Here is an 18,906-nt window from a genome sequence, read left to right as displayed (position 1 = left end):
GAAACCCCAGGAGGAATGCAGCCTTATCCAAAGGAGGTTTTCCTCATGGTCTGCAAAAGCCATGTCCCTTTTTCTCAACCTTTTCCCCTCAAAATGACACCTGTACCCTCAGCAGCAGCTTTCCAGCAGAGATTACAAAGAGAATCATCCAAGTAAATCTTGGAGGGCAGGTCACCACTGGCCATTACAGGCTGTCTCAGTTTGCTCACACACATTATTCCCATTTCTCTTTCCAGCCTTGTCTGCCTTTGGATGTTACATCTGGTTGGAAGAGGGCTCCAAGAGACACAGGAAAACCAGCACTGTGCTGAACAAATGGTACAGGTGGGACTCGGCTGCTACCTAAGAGGGGATGTGTGGCTGTTGTAAGGTAACTGCCTGATGCACTGCTAAGGTGAAACAGCCTTTCTACAGTGTTCAAATTTATGCTAGATGTAATTACCTGAGACAGAAGAGCTCTAGGATGTACATACCATTTCTCTATCCCTTCTTTTTCTCCACAATTTTTTGATTCTTTTCTTCTTCACCTTCCTTTTCTTTCACAAAGCCTGAGCTGTCCTCCCTTGCCCTCAATCTCATCAGAATCAATAGGAAGCTGCAGGCTTTCAAGAACTCGTATGAGGCAGTATCTATTTGGTGTCTGCATTGACTCATTGCCTCAGGAGACCAAATAAAGCAGCCGCAATAGAAAAAGCAATTGTAAGAAATTTTTGCTCATGGTAGGATTAATGGTATTTATGTTACAAGGGATGGGGCTTTGACCTACTACTTCCTGTTCAGTCCCTTCACTACAGGCACTTTTGGTCAAGATAGGTGAAAAATTGAACTGTGAGTCCACAGCTATGAGGCCAAAGTAACTCGTGCAGGAAGGGAGCCAGGAGAGCTGTGGAGAGCCAGGCTTGCTGCTGTTTGCTGGAGAGGGAGGTAGTACTGCCAGACACTGCTCCTGGGAGGAGCCCCAGGCATGGAAGCAGCCCTTCTCCATCTTCTGCTCATCCTCCAGCTGTAGACAGACCTGGTGAATGGTTTATATCAAGCTGAACAGGCAAGAAATCAGCTAGCTGGGCAATGCCTCTCTGCTGTCAGCAGCCATTTGGCCACCTCTTTCTGTATGCTGCTGTAAGCAGCAGCCTACTTTGTGTTGCTCTGCTGTACCTACCCAGAGCCAGCTCTGCTGGTGGCTCTATTGTGCTCAAGATTTTAATGTCTGGGGCTGTCAGACCAGATGGAAGTAATTTAAAATCATGGGAGAAATAGAACACCCTCTATTGTCCTTCTAAATAGCATAGCAGTTGTGAGCACAGACACCAGCTCCTGCCCCGTCTGCTCCTGAAGATTGTAAATGAACTCCAGCTATGAGAGATGATATGGCCCTATTTTTTTCTTGCCAAACCATATGCAAGGGGAAGAACCGATGGGGAGGCAAGGCAAGGAGCCAGCTTGGACAGCTTTGAATGTTGGCCAAAAGAGCAGTAAACTTAGGACAATCTCAGCTGGTGTGTCAGTCTGCAGGTTAGGCAGCGTGCTGACCAATCTGGAGATGGATCAGTTTCTGGTGTGTAGCTAGGGTGGTGTGAGTGTGGGAGAGGACACAAACCAGGCACAGACGAGGCCATGTGAGCCTTGGCCCCTCCCTGGGCTCCTGGATCTGCCAAAGGCTCGCTGAGAACAAAAAATACCCAAAACAGTCACATCCTGAAAGTAATTGAGAGTTGACATCAGTCCCCTACAAATATGCTGACTGGGAATTAAGAGTGTCCCCATCAGGTGTTAGTGCCTCACAAGCCAAAGGTCCTTGAGATCTAAATTGACAACTGAAATCAATTAAATCCTTGACACCTAAAGACCTTGACAGATCTGACCCTTTGTACAGAATAGCAGTTGCCAAAAAATTCACATCATGGATTTTTTTTGCAGCATCTTTGCTTGGGTAGATGAACCCTAGGAGATTATAGAGCCTGCCTAAGATGGAGGACTGCCCATCATTAGAGGTCTTCCAAGAGCAAATTTTACCTAAGCCCTGCCACAATGACAGGCTCCAGTACAGACATGATGGTGCCTTGGGACCATACCTTTCCAGCCCTGTTTTCTGTCTATTGTTTTTTTCTGTTCCCATCCATTCTTTCAGAATTATTATTGGTAGTTTCTACAGCAACCTGCTAGTAGTGAGAAAGTAGAGGCCATTACCTTTGTTGTAGACATTCGTGGGGAGCTGGATATCACTGTATGTTGTGTTCACCAGCAGGTTATTGAAATGCTCATTTGGCTCCAAAATGAATTCATCTCCAAGCTCCACATAATTGTCATTTTCATCCTTCTCATTAATCAGGAGAGAGTTGTAGTAATCAAACTGTTGATGAAGAAAATGGAAAAGAAAAGCAACAAGAATGAACAAGAGTGTTATCAGTACTGCCTGAGAAAAAATGCTCTTTAAAACATGAAAAAGGGAGATCTGGACAGTTCGGGCTTCAACTCAGGTCAAAATGAGTTGCAAACAAGAGCCATTATCAACTAAAAAGCATCAAGCTTCCCAAATGGTGGTTTCTGTCCAGTTTCTTAGTGTCAGGTGTTCACATGAATGAAAGTGTGGCCATAACTGGTAGCAGAAGAGCCACCTGAGAGCAAAGAGGCACAATGACAGATTGCTGTGGTCCCTCAGAGGTATTTAAGTGACTAGCCAGAGAAGTGGAGTGTCTCATTGGGTCTGGCTGCCAGGTTTGCTATTGGGTATGCCAATGCTGACCTTACTTGCCCTGTCTCTACAGCTGTAATTTACTGGAGTTAACTCCTGATGTAGATCCAGCCAGGATTAAATCCTCACTCTGTCACAGTAAGCAGAAGGTGTTTGTCAAGAGCAAGGGCAGAGCAGAAGGTGCTCAAAAACAACATTTCCCTCCCTCTTTAGGCCACTGAGGAGGTCACTTTATCTTCAGGACACTCCTCACCCTTGGATGACAGATTTTAAGATGGATGTGTTGGCTCTATCTGAAAGAAGAGGTTTTTTAGGGATTTATGTTCAATCACTAACAGTACTGAAGGGGTGCAAACTGTGTGTACAAATACAGGGTCATGTACTTCGATTCATCCATGACTCTTGCTGAAAATACATCTGACAGCTGACCCAAGAAGCATGACTGTAACATGATTCTTAAATAGAGGCAAGAGAGGTGAAATGGGTAGGTAATTTGATTTCAAGAAGCATTTTCATTCCCAGCATAGAAAGGTGTATCCTGTATTTCTGCTAAGCACTCTCTGCTTGTACTGTGGGCAGTGTACTTGCTTCATCAGAGTTTTCACTCCAGTTCCTTTCACCTGCAATAAATCCCATAGCTTGGCTACAGTTTTTAACAGAAAGCCAATTATCCAGATTTCTTGGGCAGCACCAAGCTTTCACCTAACAAGGAGTCCTGACAAGTGCATGTCTGCAGGGTAGAGAAAAGACATAGGAGCTGTTGAGAGAGATGGTGAAAAACTCAGCTCATTGGGATTAACAGTTTGCTGTGGGTATTTGTAATAGCATCCTCCTTGTTGCTCATACACTCTCAATTTTAGCTTATTTTCCAGTCAAGTAGCCCACAAAGCACCAGCTAATTTGCTCTAACGTGTCACATAATGACAACACTGGTGTAAAGCCAATAGTATCATGCAAATCCATGTCTTTCCAAACCCTTCTCCTCCTGGAGGCAAAGGGACTGACCTCCTAGGTATTACTAGGGGTCTGCCAAGGGAATCATTTACACTGGTTTCTATAAAAGCTGGGTGTCCTGAAGACAAGGGAACTCCTAACCTGTCTAGGAGTCAGGTGACTGGGTGCTGCTAGGCTTGCCTTTTGGCTAGTCTGAGGATGCTTGTCACATTTTGTCAGTGACAGGTATAAACTTACCTCCAGTGAGGAGTTGTACTCATGATTCAGATCTGCATCTTCTGCTGCTTCCACCAACCTCTAGTGCAAGCACACAGAAAGAAAGATGAGGGGGTGCTGTGGAAAGCCTTCCAGCTGCATCAGCCATTCACACAGCTAATGAAAAGACACATGACTGCCTCCTTCACCACAGCACAGAGTCACAGTGCTATAAATTTCCCTCTTTCCCTCCCTTTTCTGCTGGCCTGTCATTCTGTGCTGCAACTTTACAGCTTGGAAGGTGTATTCACAGCTATTTATTGCTGAGTATATTCACACCTACTTACTCCAGAGTCCCTGTTAAACCCCTGAGTAATCTTAGGTATCATGGGACATATACAAACAGAAACACGTCCATTTAAAGAAACAACAGCCAGAGATTTAATTTCATTTTCCATGAAGCCTCCCAAAAAGCCATGGGAAAGGCATTTCAGATCCAGCTTGATGTCAGTATCTCATCAAAGGAAAAGGCCTTGTGGGAATCTCAGTCTGGTATTGTTACCGAGACAAAGACCATGACTTGATTTCGTAAAGAGCTCAGCAATGCTGTGGTCATTTATAAGCTCTTGCCATTAAAGGAAGGCAATATAATCAGCTAGTATTCTCCAGTGTCCTGCTTCAGGGCACTAATTCTCAACTGGTACCAACTGGGAAGGAATCCAGCTAAACATGTAAATATTTTCAGGGTTGCACAATCAGCGACAGTCTCAGCAAAACTACTTTTCGTTCCTTCGCAAAGGATAAGGCAATCCAAACACTGGAAAAGTCTGACTATGAATTTAATGTTATAGGCCAAAGCTCTGGGTCTAAATACGCCCACATTTCACTTTAAGATTCAAATGATGTGTTTCTGGATGACTTTTCCACATTAGTCGCCTTAAACAGTCAAGGCTCTGTGACTGCAGAGACATGCTTTTCATAGTGGGTAAATACAAGGGAATATGATAGATCCTTAGATGCAAGAAGTAAGAGGGGCCATAATGATTACATGCTCTGATCTCCAACACATCAACAGCTAAAGACTTCTTGCCACCTCCTCCATGCTTCCCCATGTACACAGGTGGAAATCCAAGCACCTTCCTTGCAGCTCATGTTCAAGGGCTGCAGGAATTTCCCTTGAGCCACACACAGAGCTGAAACAAGCTGCTTGTCTCTAGTCTTCAGTGGCCAGAGTGGATTATGCACTCTGAAATTTATTTTAACTCATGAGAGGTTTTCCCTCTTTAAACAAGCTATTTTCTTCTAAAAGACTGTTCATTCCCTCACATTTATTCCTAGACACTTTTTTTTTTTTTTTTTTTTTTTTTTTTAGTATTTTATTTCCTACGTGTGGCCAGCATTCCCTTGTCTGAACGTCCACATGCTCCCACCAGTGTCTACTTACAGCTCAGAGTGAGCAGCCAGCTGCACCAGCAGGCATTTAGTTGGGGAAGGAAGTCCTCACACAACCTCTGTGCCCACACACTCCTGGTACAGCCAGGAGCACAGCATCTACTGCTCTGGGGCTGGCAGGAGAGGACTTCCTTCCCAGGGGCCCCATGGTCATACCTCAACAGCTTCCACCTTCCGCCGGAGCATGCTTTCCATCTGCTCTGAGAACTTCTTCACCAGCTCCAAGCCATCCACCTCTTTGATCTTCAGAGTTGGCTCCACATCTTTGTACTTCTACCCAAGGGAAAGGAGAAAATCCTACTGAGCAGGAGGCTCCTAAGGAGAGGGGTGATTCTGCAATTGTTAGCTGGGTATTGTCTCTGGCAAAGAATGATGTGTTGAAAAGGGATGTGGCACTCGGTGCCATGGTCTGGTAACCACAGTGGAAGTGGATTAACGGTTGGACTTGATGACCTCGGAGGTCCTTTCCAACCAGGATGATTCTGTGATCCTGTGAACTGGTCTAATTCACCACCTTCTCCCATCTTTGTCTTTCCTCCCTTTGAGTCTCTACAATTTGGATGGGTGCAGATCACTGGCCATAACACAAAGTGCTTTGATTAAGTACAAGTAACCAATCCCATTGTAAGCTTGTGGCTCTTAAAAGCAACCACATACCCAAAGCTACTGGTGCCTACATGTAAGAGGGCGAGAAGCAGAAGCCCGACTTTTGACAACTTGAAATACACATTGTGCTTACATCTATAATATCCTTGTATGCACCACATACCTGAAATCTATTTAAGACAGAGGGAAAGGTGTTGGAGACTTTTTGGAAGAAAACGGACATGTGAGCAATTCTGACTAATTAGCTTTAGCCAGAGTGAGCTAAGGGCCTTGAGGCCCAGCTGCAAGGTTACTAAAAGATCAGCTACAGGCAAAAGATAAGGGAGTTGGCAGCAGAAAAGAAGAATAACAGGATGGGAAAGCATCTCATAGACAACATATAAACAGTTGTTTTTAACCAGTTAGATAGTGCACTGTGGCATATGAAGAATGTATTGTACGAATCAGCAATATGATTATATTGTTATCAGCCTGACTGTGAATAAAAAGGCTACTGCTGCTCTCAATAAATGTCAATACTTTGATTACATTAATCTGTGTGCTGTCCACTGTTCTCCCACAGAAAGGCAAGGGAATGGAGTTCTGTGCTCTCATTACATCACGTCCTGTGTCATATATGCTCACGGGCACTGGTGGGAGAGACGTCACGCGTGTGTGCCCTGTCCTCCCACTCTGCCACCCAATCCGCAGGGTAACTTGTCAGGTCTGCAGCAAGAAGGATCTGCTCAGTGCTTATGCAGGAGACTGACAAAGAAAGGTTGGCAAAACAGTTATGACGCTCCTCATTCAGTACACGTGAGCATGCAGTGTGCCCGGAGCCTCACACAGGCAATTCCAAGAAACTAGGAATTATGAGCATGGCTATTTACTGCCATCTCCACTGGGAGAGATGCTGTGATGCGGGAGATCTCGATCGGACAGCTTTAGAGATAACCAGTTTCTTCCGACCATCTTTGATATAATCTAGGCATTAAAAACCTGAGAGTACTCCCAAACAGGGTAACAATAATCTGCCTCCCTAAATCTGCCCTTTCAAGATTGAATACAATGTTTTTTTATTTCCCCTTTTCAAAAAATCCCAAAGCCAATAGAAACAGGCAGAAAGGAAGAGTAAATAAGCCTGCAAAAGGACACAATATGATTAACCTATTTCATAAAAGACAGAGCCTTATCTTCCTGGCAATGCTGAAGCATGAAGGTAACCAACTGAATTTCCCTGAGCCCTCATCATCACTTCTCACTGCAGTATGTGCAGTCCCCTTCATCTTCATGTTGTATTAGCACCATAGCAGTGATCTCAGACAGAAAACCACTTCCTGTGCTGGTACAAAATGAGGTGGTAAAAAGGGTAAGGGGATATCAGGGGCTTTTGTGGTAGTTTTGAATTAGAAATAAAGTCTGGTGGGGAAGGAGTCTGGATGTCTTTAGGGTGAGCTGTCTTTTGTTCAAGAACCACCCGGAAAGGCGGCTGAGCAGAGGGGGAGTAAGAAATGCCTGCGGATGGGGCAGGCAGAGGAGGTCAGACAGAAATAGCAGCAGCATCCAGCCTGCAGCAGGCATGGTAGGCATGCTGCTTGCTCTGCCTGACGTGATTAACAGCAAGGGTTTTACTGGATTAAAAATTCCAGGCCTTGCATCCCCTCTACTGTGGGTGGGTAGCTGGGACAGGCGGGGGAGGAAGAGGAGGAGGAGGTCGGGTTGAGGGGGAAGGTTAGTGTGACCATGCTGCTGAAAGAGGCATGTGCAGAAACAACCCTCTGACTGAGGTCCCTGGCTGCTGCTGAGACAGCATCACACATCCCAGCTGGTGCCTGTCCCATTTAGCTCCATGTCATGGTTTTGTCAGGAGGGAAGTGATCTCTGCCATGCCAGGCTTTAATCAGGCCCTCCTCTAGAGGTGGTGGGGGGATGGAGGGGATGGTGGTAATCTCTCCTGGGAAAGCAAGAAAAGGGGAGGGGACCATACCAGCACACACCAGCATACACTTTACAAGACATTATTTACCTTGCATCATATTCTGAATTAAAAAGAACAGGAATCTTTACCACTCAATTATTTTTAATGTGCTTTTGACACACAGGCATGTGGATGTTAACAGGGTAAAAGAAAGCAGGAGCAATCATGACCAGAGTGTTAATGCTGTACACACATCACAGCTCTGGGAACTAGCTAGAGCTTGGAAGACAAAAGAGAAACCCCAAAAAACTTTCTTCAACTCTTAAGTTGGCTGAAAAGAGTACACTAGGTTTGATCTGAGATCCCCTTTGAGTTTTTTCCCTACAAGTATTCCAGTGAACCATTTTGTGTCTGTATCCCTGACACTAAAATCTCCTCCTATTAGTGAATATTGTCCCTTCCAAAGCAAATTATTCTAGGATTCTATGATTCACTGTAAGATTTCCCAAGAGTGGGCAACAGAGTAGTAGTACCTGTGATATTAATATTATTACTAGACACCATGGCTAAAAATACACAGAAAATGTCAACACACATGCTTATAGCCAAACAAGATTAACCTGCACAACATAAGGCTAGAGTTCAGAATATCAGATCATTATAATTTACAGAACAGGAATCAGATACAGATTTGGGAGAACAGGCTGATTTCTGGTGTTGAAAAGGGGCCAGAAGGTTAGTTCTGATCCAACAGAAAATCTTTTAATATTCATTTAGTACTAAGTATTCACTTAAAACTGCAGGAAAACAATTTATTAAAATTGTCCTTCTGCACTGATGGGGGTGGTGATTTAAAACCGGAAGATCCAGGAATCATTCTGCAAACAGAGTTATCTCACCAAATATATTTTCTTCTTCCCACCTCCATGAAATTTAGCCCATCGAAGTACATGGTGTTGCATTACTCACTGCTAGTGAAACTATATTAAGAGTGTGAAAGACATTCCTTTCATCTCCACCCAGGAAAATGTCTTGACTGAACCTCTTGAATTTGTCTGTTCTTTGCCATGTAGTTGTTTGTAGTGCTTTCTAGTAATTATGTAGCTGAAGCCAAGCCCTGCTCTCCTTTCTCAGCCCTATCCATTGGGGAAGGCAACTGGCACCTCAACTGCAGAAGGAAACAGAAGGTAATCCTCAGAAACACTTAGAATGCATCATTAACACAGTAGAAAAAAAGTTAGGTTTTGGGTCTTATGAAGCTCATGGTGATTCTGTCACTCAGAGGCAAGTCCTGAGACATTCAGAATCACTGTGTTATACTCATGGTATGGTTACCATTGGTGGCCCTGGCTTTTGGTCACTGCCTGGAAAGCTGCAGCAGCTGGACTATGGCAAGCAGACCCAGGCCTAAGAAGCCACAGGTTCAAACTCTTTGTTCCTTTGGTCTGGGAGATGCTACCACCCTTCCCCTGATCAGCTTTTAACATTACCCCTTTGCTCCAGCTGTACTGTTCTAGACCCCTGCCAGCATTTCATTACAGATCCAACATCTCTGAGCCAGGCTGGTGTGCCAGAAAAGAGTGTAAGCTAATCTTAACCTCTGCTGCACGACTGTCAAGAGAATGCAGTGACTGCTTCAGCCATGAAACCAAAACTACTCCTTTGGTTTTGCTGCCACTGTGAGATTTAATTTGATGACATCTTGACTGCTTGGGATTGACAGTAACCTAGGGGTTTTCTCAAAGCATTCTGAATCAGGGCGAGAACCTGCTCTTATTGGTTCAAGAGCTGTCTACTGCCTCACCAGAGCTCTGGGAACAATAAAGCTGTTAAGAAATTGAATGTGGAGGTTTGCAACAGAATATAAGGGTTCTTTGAGGGCAGGGGTGGAACTCCAAAGAAATCTGCATGAATTCAAAGCCACAAAAGGAAATTTATGCTAAATATTAAAAATAAGGTTTCAGTATTCAGTAACTGAAAAATTATGGGTCTTAAAACAACAATATGCTAGTTACTCCAAGCCTATTTGGCACAAGGGAGAAATGAAGTAAAATTTGAAAGGTGCTATTATCTATCTCTCAGCTTGTATTTCCTCAAAGGCAAAGTGCCCATTGATTTAAACAAGCACAGAAGAAAGAATTAGCTGGGCCTTTGCTTTGTAGTCACCCCCCTTCTGCTGGTCTGCATATACTCATGCACACAGACATGTATTTCACGTGAAAAAGAGGCAATGGCTCAAAAAGAGAAAAGTGTGTGCAGAGGACATGTTTAGAATTCCAGACTTGGTACACTTGGCTGCCCAGGCCTGACTTGCAGCAATCTGGACCAGTCCTATATAATAAGCCATTTGGGGTCTGCCAAGGTGTGTCTCATGAGGTATGGAAATGTTGCATATTAGTAAGAGACTTGGCTGCATCCTACTGGAGCTCTCCTCCCACAGTGCTGGAAGTGTCAGGGATGCAAAGGGAGCCCTCTGGGATGGTCCCTGCTCTGAGACACTGGTTCATGAGAAGGCATCAGCCCCTGTGCTTGCTATGGAAATGGAATTGAGAGGACTTCATTGGGTGCTGGATGGTCTTCTCCTATTTCTTTGTCTCAAGGAAATAGGTGGAAATGAAAAGCTCAAAAACTGGGGTGAAAGGTAAACCTGAACAGCTTAAACTGTTGAAGTAAAGTTAGGGCAGGACATGCATTTAGGAGATTACTCAGATGGAGAGTATTACCAGAGCAAGCTCCTCTGTACCCCTGCTGGAAGTGATGACAGTGACCTACTGGTGGACATTTTCCCTTTGAGTCATAGGTGATGCTGTGTCCCACCCAGTGGTGCCCAGAGACTGCAAAGCACAGGCAGTCTGTGCTGCATCAAGGCCCCAATGCACGCAAGAGCAAACCAGACACCTTCCCCTCCTCAAGAGCAAAACTACAGGGACCTGGGCTGTGGCAGGCAGATGTTATTATTTTATAAGGCTGTAAGATCAGCAGGAAAATACAGCTCTGCCTTGACACCCGTTGACATGAATTGCTATATTGGATTTCATTACATTCAGGGTTCTTTTTCATCAAAAATTAGTTTCCTTTCCTTCCAGTGAATTACACCAAAAGCTGACTGAGTTGTGAATTTTTGCTCAAGATCTGGTTGCCATGACTGCCATTTTCAAATGGGGTATAGGACCATCTACAGGTCTCATATAATCCCTACCTCAAAGAGATCAAGATCCCAAGAGACAAAACATATAGTCTGGAGAGAGGGAGGTGAAATGACCTGGTGCAATGGCTCCAGAGGGCAAACACAAGCACAGTTGTCTTGATACCTTCCTCAGTGTCATGTCTGCCATCCTTAGCCTTCACTTTTAACTTTTGTGACACTAGTATTTTCAAGATAAGCCCTGTTCTGTTTAATCAGGCTGATTTTTGGACCTCAAGAAACATGTGCCCTCTTAAACTGCTAGTAGAAGTAGCCACAAAAGTAGCCCAAGCTGGCTGTGTTGAAGCAGTAAGGAGAAGATATAATGGCTAAAGTATTTCTTCACACAATATAGTGACACCCTTCCTTATCTTCCAAGAAAAGCTGGTATCTACAGACTTTCTGTTGGACAGCAATACCTATACAAATCAGACACAGATACCTGACCATCAGAGAGCCCCAATCAAGCTCCTGCACACCGGAGCTGGGTTCTAGGCTGCCCCCTGTCACTTTGCCTCTGGCACTACTGCTTGGGGACCCCATAGGAGAACAGGGAATCCAGAGGCATCATCAACACTGCTAAAAGCCAATTTTTTGCTTGCTGTGACATGACACCACAGCTGCCTGATGATTAGGCCATGAAGTACCTATACCAGTGCTAACAATTTTTTATTGCACGATGGCGCATTTGTCCTAAGAAGAGCTGATGGTCAGTGTAGACCTTTGTGATGGATGGTAGGAGGGAAGCTTCTCTAGAGCTGCAAACAGGAACATTTACCTAGAGCCTTTAAAGCTGGTAAATAGTTTAGTGCTGCAGTGCCTGTTGTTTAGTGGCCAAGCCAGGCATGCAGGGGAGGGAGGCAGAGATCTGCACCTCTGGGACGTCACAGCTTCCAGGGCACCTGCTTCAGAGACCTCTCTCAGAGCAGGGTTTTAAAGGCAAATTCAAAGAACTGATGAGTGACTGGAGGAAGTCAGATGAGGAAGCAGAAGTAAACAAGAGTGCCAGCTAGAGAGCTACAGGAGGAGACAATGTAGTGAGATGAGTGGATGAGTAATGAGTGGGAAAGGGACTGAAATGCACTTAGGAATGAATGGAGGACTAAAGGGTCAGTAGGGAACAGCATGAAATGATCAGAGTGGAAACACAAGGAGTAATGTTAAAAAGTTTTGTTTTGGTTTTTTTTTAATGGCACAATTTAGGTGGTATTTGGCCATGGTTAGTGAAAGCATGAAAGGCAATGGATGGATCACCTTCTCCAGGTCATGGAGAATGGCCACAGGGCCATACGCTTATGGATGTGAACCTGCCTGGTTTTGAAAGTTTGCTGGAAACTTTTGTGTGGTTTGGTTTCTTCCACCTCAGGGGGAAGCCTTGGAGGGCTACACAGGGAGATTAAGTGAAGCCAAGGGAACATTCATGGCTCTTGCCTACCTTCTGCAACAGGAGAGAGCCTGAATACTTAGTCACAATGGAGTACAGCTCCCCACCGAAGGCATCTGCCCAAGACTTCACTCTGAAAAGAGGAAAAAAGGAAAATGAACATTAATAACTAAAATTCAGCAGAACTGCTTACTTCTTCAGACAGGGAAAGCTCCATCTTCCTATGAACCCTCCTCATATTTCTCTAAGCCACTATAGTAACAATTCTTTCTCCCTGATAACCAGAGAAGCATCAAGGTAGGAGGTGAATGCTGGTTTTGGACATTCTGTTGAAGGCATCAGTCAGCAAGAAGAAACAGATCTGCTGGTCATTATTCACATATTTTGACTCAGAGTGAACTTTGTCTCACCTTACTTTAGGCAAAAGTTGCACATTTGGTCTTAGATATAATTTGGTTTTCTCTTTTGTTAGTAAAGTGAAATAAACAGCTCTGCATACAGCTATTTGTCTTCACTGATTGCAGACAGAACCTGGGGTGAAGGGCTAGACACCTAATGTCAAGATTACAGAAGATAAATAAGAGTCAGACCTTGAAGAAGTTGTCAAGATTCACCCCTTGGATTCCATTCTCAGAGCTGTGTGAGGCAGTGACTAACAAGCCAGAAGAATTCACTGCTCTCAGTGGAGATACTACAGCTTGATAATGCCAGATTAGATTATGCACCTCATCACTGTAAAACACTACTTGCATTTGTGCCATCCTGTAAATAACTGATGATAGCAATACCACATGGAGAACATAAGGATGCTGAAGAGCAGCCTGAACACCGAGCCATCCAAATCAAAATAGATGGCTCTCATAATTGACAGAGCACTTCATCAGAAATCTGTTACGTGATTCACATTAGGCAGTTCCACCTACGTGCAGCTCCTTCAACAAGGATTCACTTAGGAGAGATTTATTTAATGGGATAAATGGGCCTCTCTACTTACAAGAATGCACTGCTTATTTATGGGGTGCAGGGTCTTACCTATGGCTTCCAGTAGATTTCTTCTAGTCTTAAGCACCCTTTAACCTCAGGGCCTGATTACCCAGCCCACTGCACCACGTTCGTAGCAGACTAATATGCCAACACAGATAAAATGCCTGGAGTGAAGCCAATGCATCAATGGTAGAATAATCACAACAGCTAACTTCAGCCTAAGAAAACCTGTGCTGGCCCCCGTCTTGCACACAGAGACAGAGAAGCAGACAGGGCAACAATCTGGAGAATACATAAGGCTTCTTCTCTGAACTGCACCTCTCTACACTGCTTATGAAAGCAGTATAACTAGACTGGGTGCTCTTTTAAATCGCTCCTTAATTGGCTGAGATGTTCATTTCTAACCACTGGGTGTGATTCAGCACCAGCTGAGATCAATAAGAACAAGGGCTTCTTGTTTTGTTTTCCCGCCCCCAAACCCTTTTTTTTTTTTTTTTGTTTTGTTTTTGTTTTTGTTTTTTTGTTTTTGTTTTTGTTTTGTTGTTGTTGTTGTTGTTGTTGTTGTTGTTGTTTTTATGGTTTTTGGTTTTTTATGGGGGCATTGTGCTTAATATTTTATTTTGACAGCCAGAGTTTTATCTCTTCATTCTTAGAGAAAAAAAAAAACATGTTATTTGCTAGGAGGTCAGGATTCATTGCCCTTTGTTGGGGTTATGTTAGCAAGCCTAGAACTAAAGGAGGTAACCAGGACAGGGATCCCAAGGGATGCTTTGCTGTTTGTTGTAGTGACTAACATGGTCCCTGAGGTGTAAGGACCTCTTTCTGTCCACCTGCTGCTGATTTTATAACTTTTATGTATGAGATGCTTTGTGCTGAGAACAATTAATATGGAGAATAATTAATATTCTCCAGTCTCATCACATTTCACTATGTGATATACATATACAGAACCTAACTGTGAAATTTGGGTTAGTGATTTTGGCAGGGAGGTTTATATTTACCCCATTCCCTCCCTCCAGAAATGAGGTCTTGAACCCTTGATCCTGGTCTTTCTGTTTTGTGTTGTGTCTGTGGCCATGCCTGTGGCCCCATTCCTCCCAGCACTCATTATTTTCCAACCCAGCAGGACTGAAGAGTCAGTGCTATTAATTTATAACTTGTGGGTGTTGTTGGACATCTTCAGCAGGAAAATGCTATTAGTGAGGTAAAAGGTACTCAAGTAGAGCTTAGCAAGGATCAGTCAGTAGAGAAGCCAGCCACAGAGAGCTTCATAGAAGACCCAGCCCTGCTGCTTTTTTGTGCAGTCCTTAAGTCCACCATGACTTGGGATTCTTTGCTTTCATAAAACCAGGAAAAGGGAAGGTCAGTTTTTTCTTTAGCTTTTGAGGATGTAGTGAGAGAAGCCTAAATATGTGAACCTTGAAAGTTCCAATAACATCAGAGCTTGAGGATAACAAGTTTGGGGTTTGTGTAACTTCCCAATTTCTATGCGGGTGCCCTGGATGTTGAACACCCAGCTGGGAAGGGCTCTCCCAACCCACTCAGGCAGCAGACCCATGGCCACTGCTGAGCCCCCACTCCAGAACAGGGGCTGTTTAATCTGATGAGGAGGAAGCTGAGGGGAGACCTCATTGCTCTCTACAGCTCCCTGAAATGAGGTTGTAGCAAGGGGGAGCTGCTCTCTTCTCACTAGGAAATAGCAATAGGATGAGGGGAAATGGCTTCAAGTTACACCAGTTAAATTGGATGCTAGGAAAAACTTCTTTACAGAAAAGGTTTTTAAGCAGTGGAATGGGCTGCCCAGGGTGGGCAGTTGTTGAATCACCATCTCTGAATGGGTTTTAAAAAAGTATAGATATATGCTGAGGAACATGGTTTAGCAGCTGGCTGCTAGAGCTAGGTTAGTAGTAGTTAGGTTACAGGTTGGACTGGATGATCTTACGGGTCTTTTCCAACCTGAACTATTTTATGATTCTATGACTTCTGCTGCTCTTGAAGCAACTCTGCAAGGTGCCATGCTGCAAAATACTCTCACCATGGGAGAAGGACAGGGCATGAGGAGGAGGAAGGAAGCACAAAGGCAGGGGGGAGCAGAGAGGGACAGAGAGAGGCAGCTTCAGAGAGCTGGCTGGAAGTTTAGGGGCATGGAGGAATGAGATGGCACAATGGCTTGCATGAAAGGACTGGAGAGTGGATAATTAAAAATATAAGGTGGTATTTCATGGAAGCTGAATGGGAGGCAAGTGCAGAGGCTGAAATACATTGGCATTTACATATTTATAAGACAATCATTTGCCAGCGAAAGAAGTGACCTGAATGGGAAATTGCAGGCAGCCTGCTGAATTTAAATAGGTTTCTTTGGTTTTTTTCATAAACAAGCAAGAGAAAAAGTCAGTCTAAAATTCAACAGGGTAAAGAGAAATTTCAACTAAGGCTGCTGGCTCCATGAACCTAGGAGCAGTAGGGGCAGTCTAAAGAGCTAAAACTGGGTTGGTCTTCACTTCTGTCAACAGCATTTTCTGATGTTTCTGTAACTCCAAGAAGAAAAGGCCAAGCAGTCTGCTCCAAATCCTCACCATTCTCAGCTGCAAATACTCCTACCCATGTCACAGGGTCAGCCTGTGAATAGAGCAGTGTCCAGGAGGAAAATAGGAGGTAGTTTCTGTGCTGGGCCTGCACTCCAGAAGTATTGCTGGTAATTGTCTGGCCAAGTTTTTGCACTGTTGGGGCTAGAGCTGAGTGAGCTTTGCAAAGCTGTGAGTAGGTTGGCGATGAACCGAATGTGGTGCCGGGGGAGCTGGGGAAGACTTGAGGAGCAGCACAGGCTGACTTAGCCTTGTGTCACTTAACTGTGATTGAACCCAGCTGGTGTTCAAAAACCTCTGTTTTTTTGTCCTCAAAATGTCCCTCTCTGAAGCCAATTAATTTTCTGCTGATTTACTCCCCTTGGTCCTCTGGCCAATGTGCTCTTCTACTGAAATTTCATTTGAAAAGGGCAACTTTTGCATTTTAGTTAAATTCATGAGTGGATTTGAAACACCAGGGATTAATTCAGCTGCTGGTCTGGTTTCAGTACCAGGGGAAAAAAAGCTCTCTTTCTTTTGTTTATTCTTGCACATGAAAATGTTCCAAATTGTGCCAAGTGATGTAACTCTCTTCTCAGTAGTAAAGGGCTATCAATTATAATGAAACACATCAGAAAAGGATTTGGTCAGAGATTGCCTGCCTGTAATCCCTACACTTGCATTCTGTAGTGAAAACAGCAGAAAGGACAGGCTTTCTTCTTAATGCCACAGATTTCAAGGCCTAAAGGTATTTCCATGCAGCGTTTACCCTAACCATGGGAAGTCTATTTTTATATTACAAGGTTTGAAATGATCAGAGGTTGGGCTTTTTTTTTTTTCTTTTTCTGTAACCTCTGTGTTCTTTTTGTGAAACCCAAGTCAGAAACACTTTGCTTTCTAGCACAGCCAAAAATAAAGTCAGTAGCAAAGTTTCCTCCATATAGTCAGTGTTACTCTTGGTGATAAATTGTGTGGTATAGGTGAGCACATCCTGAAGGGTCTTATCAGCACTTGTTAAATATAAACCATTTTCTCCATCTCAGGAAAGGGCCTGAGCTCACTTTGGTTGGTTTAGTGGCCATATCTCCTCCTGAAACTTGATAGCTGTGATCTCTCCAGGCCAGCCTGCTGTCCTGTGCAGATGGACCTATTCCAGCTCCAGAGAAGCTGCCCCACAGCAACTTTTACCAACCATGGTGCTGACATTTTTAATCCTTAAGGGATTTAACTAGCTTAAATCAGCTTAACAAGGTGAGGTTTTTATAAACTGGGTTTGCTGAGGGCTGCTAGCCTCCTGGTGAGCTGCCGGGGGGGGGAGTGGGCTGCACTGTTGGGAGGGAGTTTTCCAACAGGAACCGTGCCGGAGGAGCCGCTTGCACACGCTAACACAGGTACAGGCGTGAGTGCCCTGCATATCTGAAAACCTGTATAAAAATTCCCTATGTGTGCACTAGCATCCAGACTCAAATGCAGTGCATGTATGAAAAATGGCTGCTCATACTTCTATATTGCAGCTCAGCTTCCCATTTGTAATACCTCAGAGCTTTGGGACATGTTATTACAGCCTTGGTAATAAGACGGAGCAGGGAAAAGCACAAACAGGTGCTGTGGCCTCTTTTCCTCTCTGTAGCCCACCGCTAATATCCCCTGACATCTGCACATGTGAATAAGTGTGTGTGTGTGTGCGTGTGTGCGTGTTACCAGGGCTGTGTACATATGTACAATGGCTTTTTCCAGCCATCAGTGCACCAGACTGGTGCAAGGGATCAGAGCTTTCGAGATGTAAACCTTGCCCTGCACAATCTGGGTCTCTTGTGTGTTGAAGAGATGCATCTTTGCTCAACCTCCCCATGCATATACCTCCCACCAGCAGGTCCTGACCGGTGCTGTGCATCCCCAGAGTGTCCCTGGCAGACGGATTTGAAACTGCCATGCTACACTTGGGGAGCTACTGAACTGGGGTTGATGATGTCTGCCTCCTTGCCTGAATCTCCACAAACTGCACCAGTGGGGAGGTTTTACAAATACGCCTTTAAACTGGCTTTACCTTCAGCTGCCCCGTGCATTAAGCAGAGTGGCAGCGCCCACCACATCTGGGGAGGCACTCCCGCACGCCTGCCCATGCCCCTGCCATCACCCAGTCCACACCAGAAACAACCCCCCGCCACGGAGAGGGAAACACTTACGTCTCCAGAGGGATCTTCGTCTGGGCCCTGGCAGAGGGCGGGAGGCAGAAGAGCCAGAGCATCATCCACAGGACTGCCCAGGGCCCCATCCTCCGCGTGCCAACCATCAGCAAGGGGACCAGCTGGCGGGATAGGGGGGATCCCTGCCCTTCCTGCTGCCCCGAGGGGGGTCCCAAAAGGCTCCTGCCATTCTGCCAGGCCGGCTGCTCTGGCACTATGGGGCTGAGCCCCGGGGTGACCCCGGCTGCCTTTGCCCCAAGGACGTTGCTCCTGCTGCCAGGCGCCGTCAGGGATCTCCGGCGTGGGGCAGGCAGCCAAAATCCCACCGCAGACCCTTCTGGGAAGGCACCCGTGGGTGCAGTGCTTTTCCGTGCCCTGAGGAGCGGCCGTGCCGGGAGGCAGCTCTGTGCTGGGAGCCGCAGCAGCTACGTAATCCCCCACCAGCTCCTTAATCCCCTCGCCGAGCAGCAGCCGCCGCAGATTTAGGGAAGTGGAGTGGGATAAAATCACCCGGGATTACTCTGATTCCTGAAGACGGGGCTCGGCTTCTCCAACCGGAGGTCAGGCTGGGCCTGCTTTAAAGGGGTCACCTCCACACACCTGAAACCCCACCCTGACCTTTGATCTCTGTCCATCAGACCTGCCTGTCCCACCATAGGATGCTGGCAAGTTGCTCTCTCTTCCCTAAGGGAGAACCCAGGGGTGGGAGCAGGAGCTTGGAAGTGTGTGTGATGGGTCCTGAGAGCACTGGTTGGTTCGTGCTGTGCTGCTGCTTGGTGCTGAGGTTTGCACAGGACTCACAAAGCCA

General features: G+C 45.3%; 1 protein-coding gene across 6 annotated transcripts in view; it reads right to left on the bottom strand.

Moving 5' to 3' along the window:
- The window catches only part of CACNA2D4 (calcium voltage-gated channel auxiliary subunit alpha2delta 4), a 131,173-nt gene extending 112,634 nt beyond the window's left edge, over nucleotides 1–18,539 (bottom strand). For 3 of the 6 annotated variants that reach the window (XM_071767974.1, XM_071767991.1, XM_071767984.1), the window contains exons 1-5: nucleotides 18,099–18,539; nucleotides 12,416–12,497; nucleotides 5,450–5,566; nucleotides 3,884–3,943; nucleotides 2,188–2,350 (exon numbers count right to left, since the gene is read on the bottom strand). In XM_071767974.1, the coding sequence (XP_071624075.1) occupies nucleotides 2,188–2,350; nucleotides 3,884–3,943; nucleotides 5,450–5,566; nucleotides 12,416–12,497; nucleotides 18,099–18,205 (529 nt within the window). In that variant the 5' untranslated portion in view covers nucleotides 18,206–18,539. The remainder of the gene's footprint in view (nucleotides 1–2,187; nucleotides 2,351–3,883; nucleotides 3,944–5,449; nucleotides 5,567–12,415; nucleotides 12,498–18,098) is intronic. The other 3 variants (XM_071767944.1, XM_071767964.1, XM_071767953.1) reach the window with 1 other exon arrangement.
- Between the last annotated feature and the right edge of the window lie 367 nt (nucleotides 18,540–18,906).

Source organism: Heliangelus exortis, chromosome 1, assembly GCF_036169615.1.
Source record: "Heliangelus exortis chromosome 1, bHelExo1.hap1, whole genome shotgun sequence".
NCBI classification, from domain to species: Eukaryota; Metazoa; Chordata; class Aves; order Apodiformes; family Trochilidae; genus Heliangelus; species Heliangelus exortis.
The sequence above is the reverse complement of the archived record's forward strand: the minus strand, read 5'-3'. Positions and strand labels throughout refer to the sequence as shown.